Source organism: Eulemur rufifrons, chromosome 9 (genome assembly GCF_041146395.1).
Source record: "Eulemur rufifrons isolate Redbay chromosome 9, OSU_ERuf_1, whole genome shotgun sequence".
In the NCBI taxonomy this organism is placed as follows: Eukaryota; Metazoa; Chordata; class Mammalia; order Primates; family Lemuridae; genus Eulemur; species Eulemur rufifrons.
In genome coordinates this window covers 36,871,023-36,879,154 of record NC_090991.1, presented here as the reverse complement: position 1 = coordinate 36,879,154, position 8,132 = coordinate 36,871,023, and the positions used below count along the sequence as shown (strand labels likewise).

Sequence of the window (8,132 nt, the reverse complement as noted above, 5' to 3'; positions counted from 1 at the left end):
TCAAGGTGAGGTCAGTCCTGTAATCACGTGAAGCCCTCACGTTTGCAAGGTTTGCAGAAAGGGCCTCTCAGCTTTGATCTCCCGGGGAGCAGCCAACCTCTGTAGTCCCTCCCCAGGAATTCACATGCCTCTGCCATACAGGCTTTCCGAACACGCCACCCTGACTCTTCAGCGCACCCCACCCCACCTCACTTAGCTCCTCCCGAGTCCCAGCAAGCACTTTGCAAGGCAGAAAGAGGAAACGTACGCAGTCCACCCACTTTGTCAGTGGACTACAAATCCCGACAGTCTAGTCGTTGCGCAGGCGCACGGAGCTCAACGTGCCGGCTGCTGGAAAAGTGTGTCACTGGGGCACGAGGCGCTCCCTGGGATCACATGGTACCTGCTCCAGTGCCGCGTGCGGCCCGGGAACCCTGGGCTGCTGGCGCCTGCGCAGAGCTCTCTGTCCCAGGGAAAGGCTCGGGCAAAAGGCGGCTGAGATTGGCAGAGTGAAATATTACTGCCGAGGGAACGTAGCAGGGCACACGTCTCGCCTCTTTGCGTCTCGGTGCCCCGCTTCTCCCCATCAGCTGCTTACTTCCTGGTTGCAGCCTCTCTCCCTCTGGGACTTTTGCACAGGAGCTCCAGATTCGCTACCCTGCAGCGCTGCGGAGCCGGCAGGCAGTGGCAACCCGAACGCTGCAGAGACCGGACCCTCCTTGCTACCTTCTAGCCAAAACTGCAGGCTGATTCCCCCCACACACTTTCTCTGCTCTTCCCATGCAAAGCAGAACTCTGCTGCCTCAACGTCCTACCCTTCTGCAGGGCTGCAGTCCGGCCACCCCAAGACCTTGCTGCAGGGTGCCTCGGATCCTGACCGTGAGCCGCGGGATCCGCTCCCCGCCCTCAGCCCAGTGCCCAGGGGGCGACAGCGGCAATCGCAACCTCTAGTTTGTGTCAAGGTCCAGTTTGAATGACCGCTGTCAGCCGGTGAAGACATGACGACCCTGGACTCCAACAACAACACAGGTACTGAGATTCCTTTACTATCATCTTCCTTTCTCTGTCACTGTCTCCCCACCTCCATTTAGGCCTTATAACAAGAGGAACTTCATAAGGGACTGGGGGACTCCCTCTGCCCGGAGATTTGCTAGCATGCCGAGGGGCTTTAGGGTGGGATTTCCAGAGCGGGTTGTTAGGGCTGGGAATGCGCCCAGAAACGTCCCCCCCCCCACCACCACCACACCTCAGCGTCCCAAAGCTCCCTTGAGCCTGAGGGACTCGGATCCCAGGCGGGAGGAAATGGGAGGCGGGTGCGAATGGTGAGATGAAGAGTTTAGGGGGACTGGGAGTTTTGGAACAGTGCTGCGAAAAGCCTCCATCTGTTCACCCCCTGCAGTTGTGGTATGCTTGGCCTCGGAAAAAGGACCCCCTGCCTCCCGTCTTCCCCTTCCTGTAGTTCCCGCAGGCTCTGGGGAATCTGAGAAGCGGTGGCGCGATCGGGGCTCTGGGCAGGAGGGGCTGGGCCGGGAATGGGTCGGATCTCACTGGGGAATCCTCAGTGACAGGAAGGAGCGGCACTTGAGCAGTCCGGAGCGTGGTGCCCGGCCCGAGGGAGGGCACCTACAGCGCCCCGGCTGCCGGCAGGGCTCACATGGCCGCAGAGCCGGGCCCACGTGCTGCGTTTGTTTTCATTCAGTTGGAGCCGTGGCCGCCACCCCATTGGTCGGTGCCTCCCGGCCCCGTTACATAATGAGCTCCGCCCCCCGGTCGCCCCGGCAACGCGTGTTCCCTTCTCTCCTCCCCTCGGTTGTCCCGGCCCAGCTCGCGTTCTGGGCCCAGCCCACCACCCGGTCGCCGGGGAAGGGCGGGGCGGGGGCGGGGCTGCTGCTGCCGATTGACGGGAAGCGGAGAGGGCGGGGCCTCGAGTTCCGGGGTTCCTCGTTGGGGAGCCACGTGCGAGAAGCACACGTGGAGCGGGGACGTGAGGCCGGCTGAGGGCCCGGCTCCCGCCCCGCCCCGCAGAGATCTGGGTGAAGCTGGGCTGACTCACGGCCCCCGCCTGCCTCCTTTTCCTGTCTGCCTGCCGGCTCCCCTCCCCCCATCACCGAAGCAGAGTAAAGTGGAGCCATCCCTGACCTCTCATGGCCTTATGTTTACACTCCCCAAAGGACCTCGCACCTAACCACCCTTCTCACTTCTTTCTTCTTCATTCTTTTTGCACCTATTCCACCATACTGCGTTTAGAGTCAGCCAATCCACATTCCAAACTCTCTGTGAATTAGTCCTGCAAGCATTATCTTCCTTCCACCTCCGCCAAATGAGCGGAAGTTTGGCTCCTAAGGACTTCCCCAAAACCACTATCCCGGAATCATAGCTGAAACCATTATCATCTTTCTAGATCCCTCTCTGCCCCCGCCCCCTTTTCTCACTGAAAGGAAAATGGAGACCCAAAGAGGGGAGTTGATCTCCTCTAGGTCACAAGTTGGTGGCAATGGATCTAGACCTAGAACTAGACTCTTTTGAGCATGCTCCTCACTTTCAGGTTGGAAGTCTCTTTGGATGAAGGTCTCACTCCCCTTTTGGGGATGGGTGAACTAGGTCAAGTTCATTTACCACCAACTAAGTATTCCATCCCCCATCTCAGTCCTCAAACTGTAGGAGCCGATCTGTTGTGCAACTATTTTACAAGCAGCTGGGTTCACCCTGACCAACATTGAGCTATTTTAGGGCTGCCCTGCCCAGTTTAGTGTGTGTCAGTGGGTGAGGAAGACATGTGCCTCTCTAGTGGCATGGCATATGTCAGCTCACACGTGCCCTGGGATCCTCCCTTCTCTCACCCCGCCCATGGCAGGCCAAGCTAGGTGCTTGGCAGAGGTGTGGCAGCCAGGTCACCTTTTTATCCTGCTAATACCACAGCAGCACAGTCACCTGGTTGGCAATGTAACCAGAAGGCCAAAGTCCCTGAGTGGCCAGAAAGCCAAGGTCGTTTTTACCAGGCTGAGATCTGAAGGGAGAATTCCAGAGCCCTGGGCTGGACAATTTGTACTTTACTTCCACCTCTGCAGCTTGCGCTGCTAAGTCCTTCCTGGACTCAAAGATAGAGTCCACTGTGACTCACTCTATTGGAGGCCAGGAGAACCAGGCTGGGCAGGTTCTTTCCCTTCAGTTCCTTTAGAGAATATGTCTCCCAGTTTGGGGGGAATGTAACTGGCTTACACTCTCTTCATGGCTAGCTGTACCCCTGTGGTCCATAGAATTGTCTTGGTGCCAAAATCAGCAGCTGGTTTGGGGGTTTTTTGTAGCACTGGGCACTGTGATGTGCTCAGCTGATAATCTCATCCCCAGTTCTGCCACTCAAAACTAAGTCATTAACTGCAGTCAATATTCCCAAGGGAGGTGTATAGGGAAGGGGGACACGTGTGTGAGATGCCTACAGGGGTCATGCCTCGCACTTAAAGCAGACTCTGAATGTATCCTGCAAAGAGTCATGCGTGTCGGTTGGCCATGCCACATCTAGTATGTGTTGGGGAGTGGTTCATTAACTTCAAGATTAGGGGCTCCACATGGTTAACTTCTGTGTGACCAGTGGTGTTTTGGGGAGACAAGTGGAGGATGAGCATGGTGGTCCCCTGGGTCCAGACATTTGGTGGCTGAGACCCCCTTCCCTTTTGTTCTCCCACCAGGTGGTGTCATCACCTACATTGGCTCCAGTGGCTCCTCCCCAAGCCGCACCAGCCCTGAATCCCTCTACAGTGACAGCTCCAATGGCAGCTTCCAGTCCCTAACCCAAGGCTGCCCCACCTACTTCCCACCATCGCCCACTGGCTCCCTTACCCAGGACCCAGCTCGATCCTTTGGGAGCATTCCATCCAGCCTGAGTGACGATGGCTCCCCTTCTTCTTCCTCATCGTCGTCGTCCTCCTCCTCCTCCTTCTATAATGGGAGCCCCCCAGGGAGTCTACAAGTGGCCATGGAGGACAGCAGCCGAGTGTCCCCCAGCAAGAGCACCAGCAGCATCACCAGTGAGTAAATTTCCAGCTGATACGGGGGAAGGGAAACAAGCCAGGGCTAGGTTGGGAATGAGTTTTCATGTGACGGAGTTACTGCCAGGGCCTACCCTGGCCTCAGGGACTTCTAGGGTTGCACCAGCCCCTGTCCAGCCCAGTCTGGTCACTCCAGTGCCCCTAGATATTGGAGGTTCTCCTTAGCTTTTTCCTCCCAGAAACTCCAGCCCAGAAAGCCTCCACACCTCTGGCCACTCAGCCTGTCCCCTCCTGTTCACCTGCTGCCTGTCTCCCCCCACAGAGCTGAACGGCATGGTGCTGCTGTGCAAAGTGTGTGGGGACGTTGCCTCAGGCTTCCACTATGGCGTGCATGCCTGTGAGGGCTGCAAGGTGAGGCAGCTTGGGGATAAGGGCAGGGGCAGGTGACCCCCTCCCCCAGGACACATAGGCCCAGCTGAGCTGGAGGTGCTCACTAGCTTCCCCTGCCCTCCAGGGCTTTTTCCGTCGGAGCATCCAGCAGAACATCCAGTACAAAAGGTGTCTGAAAAATGAGAACTGCTCCATCGTCCGCATCAATCGCAACCGCTGCCAGCAGTGTCGCTTCAAGAAGTGTCTCTCCGTGGGCATGTCACGAGACGGTGAGGCAGCATCCCAGCATCCCCACATCCTTCCCCTTCCTTCCACTTAAGCGTTTCTGAATTAATCCCTGCCTTAAAAAATAGTCCCAGACTAAGACACATCATACTGTGAATACATTTCCTTTGCATGGGGGGTGTCCATACTTCGTCCTCTCGGGTCAACACACTTCTTTCCCATTGGTCCCTCTGTTCACCTCCTACCTGCAGTCCCTACTTGGGAAACCCCCTTGTTGGCATGGCCGTGCTGGTTTCAGTTTTGTTGTGGAACTCCAAGCTTTCAGGGCCTCGCCCTTTCAGGAGGAAGGAAGGAAGAGAAGCATGTGTATGAGAACTTCCTGACACTGCTCTCATCCTGTCACAGCTGTGCGTTTTGGGCGCATCCCCAAACGAGAGAAGCAGCGGATGCTTGCTGAGATGCAGAGCGCCATGAACCTGGCCAACAACCAGCTGAGCAGCCAGTGCCCACTGGAGACCTCACCCACCCAGCACCCCACCCCAGGCCCCATGGGCCCCTCGCCACCCCCAGCTCCAGTCTCCTCACCCCTGGTGGGCTTCTCCCAGTTCCCACAACAGCTGACACCTCCCAGATCCCCAAGCCCAGAGCCCACAGTGGAGGATGTGATATCCCAGGTGGCCCGGGCCCATCGAGAGATCTTCACCTATGCGCATGACAAGCTGGGCACCTCACCTGGCAACTTCAATGCCAACCATGCATCGGGTAGCCCTCCAGCCACCACCCCACATCGCTGGGAAAATCAGGGCTGCCCACCTGCCCCCAATGACAACACTTTGGCCGCCCAGCGTCATAATGAAGCCCTAAATGGTCTACACCAGGCCCCCTCCTCCTACCCTCCCACCTGGCCCCCTGGCCCTGGCCACCACAGCTGTCACCAGTCCAACAGCAATGGGCACCGTCTATGCCCCACTCACGTGTACGCAGCCCCAGAAGGCGAGGCACCTGCCAACAGTCTACGGCAGGGCAACTCCAAGAATGTTCTCCTGGTAAGGGCATGGGAGAGGAGGCCAGGGGGCCTGGAAGGATGGACTTAGCGTAGGGCAGCTGGGTGTTCCTAGAGGCTAAGTATGGGGATATCCTTTTCTCAGGAGAAGGTGTCTTGTCCTGCACTTGGGGCTCTGCCTGGGAATCCCTGATCTCTACCTGGCACCCGATTGCTACTTTACCAGCAAGACCCATCCTCCAGGGCCACAGCCCATAGTCCAGGCAGAATCTGGGGCCCAGCCCTAGCAGGAGAACCCATCTGAGACAGCCTGGCTCATACTTCCCGCCCTATATCCCTTCTTCCCCCAGGCATGTCCCATGAACATGTACCCGCACGGACGCAGTGGGCGAACCGTGCAGGAGATCTGGGAGGATTTTTCCATGAGCTTCACGCCCGCTGTGCGGGAGGTGGTAGAGTTTGCCAAGCACATCCCCGGCTTCTGTGACCTTTCTCAGCATGACCAAGTCACCCTGCTTAAGGCTGGCACCTTTGAGGTGAGTGACCCTTTATGCTCCATGCTCTTGACCTTGGGAAGGATCCAGAAGGAAGGCTTGGTGTCTGGAGTGGGCAGGGGCTCTCGAAGGCTTTGGAACCCCAGTATCTTTGTTCTTATAGCCTCTGACTGATGGAAGGGGCAGAGCCCCTCCCACTCCTGCCTCTGGATGGCTGGACTGTCATCTCAGGCTGGAGTCTAATCATACCCCGCTACATTAAAACAACAGCTTAGGGTACATTGCTATCCTGTTCTACACCCGAGATTAACTTTGGGGAAGTGCCTTGCCCAGAGTCACAGGTAGTGACAGAATTGAGACTCAGACTCAGGCCTGTTGCCTTCCAGAGCCAGTGGGATGCTGCCCATCCTTCCACCCGGGCCCCCTTATTATCCATTCAGAAACAACCCCCCCTCTACTTCGGAAAGCTAAGGCAGCACCAGTAAACCTTTGGCAAACTGTAGGGACAATTTGGCAAGTGCTCCGCCCACCTCACCCAGGATGACTGTCCCCCACCGCCCCACCGCCTTTAGGTGCTGATGGTGCGCTTTGCATCGTTGTTCAACGTGAAGGACCAGACAGTGATGTTCCTGAGCCGCACCACCTACAGCCTGCAGGAGCTCGGCGCCATGGGCATGGGAGACCTGCTCAGTGCCATGTTTGACTTCAGCGAGAAGCTCAACTCCCTGGCGCTTACCGAGGAGGAGCTGGGCCTCTTCACCGCGGTGGTGCTTGTCTCTGCAGGTAGGTCAAGCTCTCGCCTGACCCGGGGGGAGGAGGCAGACGCAGTTCAATTCAACACACCTTTTATGGAGTACCTACTCTATGCCAGGCCCTGCACCGGGCACTGGGGATACAGACATGATTCAGACACAGTCTAGCTTGGGAAACAGACTCATGCCCGACTAATTATAAAACAGTGAGATAAGTGTCACAGTAGAAGCATGAACCAAGGAAGCACAGACAACTATTTCTGCCTGGGGGAGCTGGGGAAGGTGACACTTGAGCGGGGCCTCAAAGGGACAAGTAAGATGTTGCCAGGCAGAGGGAACTACAGAGCAAAAAGCAAGGGAGCCCGGACATGTTTGGCCTGTTTAGGGGAGGAGGGTGGTCTGATGGGGTGGGAGGTGGCCAGCCCTGCTGAGCCCACGCTCCCAGCATTCAGGCACCTCCTGCTCTCGGGGCAGAGGCCTGGGAGAAGGTATTGCGCTCCTTCTCCATCCCCATCGGCCCTCGGAGGGGCTTCAGGGAGAGGCCGCATTGCCTGCCGGGTCCTCGCAGGCCTCCGGTTCCTCGTCAGAGGAGCTCAGGGAGCCTGCCTCACTGCTGTCGTCTTCCCCACAGACCGCTCGGGCATGGAGAATTCCGCTTCGGTGGAGCAGCTCCAGGAGACGCTGCTGCGGGCTCTTCGGGCTCTGGTGCTGAAGAACCGGCCCTTGGAGACTTCCCGCTTCACCAAGCTGCTGCTCAAGCTGCCGGACCTGCGGACCCTGAACAACATGCATTCCGAGAAGCTGCTGTCCTTCCGGGTGGACGCCCAGTGACCCGCCCGGCCGGCCTTCTGCCGCTGCCCCCTTGTACAGAATCGAACTCTGCACTTCTCTCTCCTTTACGAGACGAAAAGGAAAAGCAAACCAGAATCTTATTTATATTGTTATAAAATATTCCAAGATGAGCCTCTGGCCCCCTGAGCCTTCTTGTAAATACCTGCCTCCCTCCCCCATCACTGAACTTCCCATCCTCCCCTATTTAAACCTCTCTCTCTCTCTCTCTCTCCCACCCTCCTCTAGCCCCCTGATTTGTTCTGTTCCTGTCTCAAATCCAATAGTTCACAGCTGAGCTGGCTTCTGTGGTGTGTGCTCGTTTGGGGGGGTGGGGTGGAAATACTGCCAAGGCTGGGGGGGCACCTCTCCATCTGGTCAGTTTGTGGGGCGGGTACTCTGCCAGCAGATGGGAGGATATAGGGAAACAGCACACAAGTCTAAGGGGGGTGCCAAAGGGGGTTATTTTCATCAT

General features: G+C 57.4%; 1 protein-coding gene across 1 annotated transcript; it reads left to right on the top strand.

Moving 5' to 3' along the window:
• The first annotated feature begins 431 nt into the window (after window positions 1-431).
• On the top strand, window positions 432-8,079 carry NR1D1 (nuclear receptor subfamily 1 group D member 1). The gene is made up of 8 exons (XM_069482488.1): window positions 432-1,008; window positions 3,666-4,004; window positions 4,288-4,376; window positions 4,480-4,624; window positions 4,986-5,626; window positions 5,934-6,119; window positions 6,650-6,860; window positions 7,461-8,079. Exons 1-8 carry the CDS (start codon window positions 978-980, stop codon window positions 7,658-7,660), a joined length of 1,842 nt encoding a protein of 613 aa, XP_069338589.1. The 5' UTR covers window positions 432-977; the 3' UTR covers window positions 7,661-8,079.
• The last annotated feature ends 53 nt before the right edge of the window (window positions 8,080-8,132 follow it).

Bases quoted from the DNA above. Each gene is read 5' to 3' on its own strand.
- NR1D1 (XM_069482488.1), top strand. From the start codon at position 978: ATGACGACCCTGGACTCCAACAACAACACAG. The intron at 6,120-6,649 runs GTGAGTGACCCT...CACCGCCTTTAG, and splicing joins TTAAGGCTGGCACCTTTGAG to GTGCTGATGGTGCGCTTTGC. The intron at 6,861-7,460 runs GTAGGTCAAGCT...TCTTCCCCACAG, and splicing joins GGTGGTGCTTGTCTCTGCAG to ACCGCTCGGGCATGGAGAAT.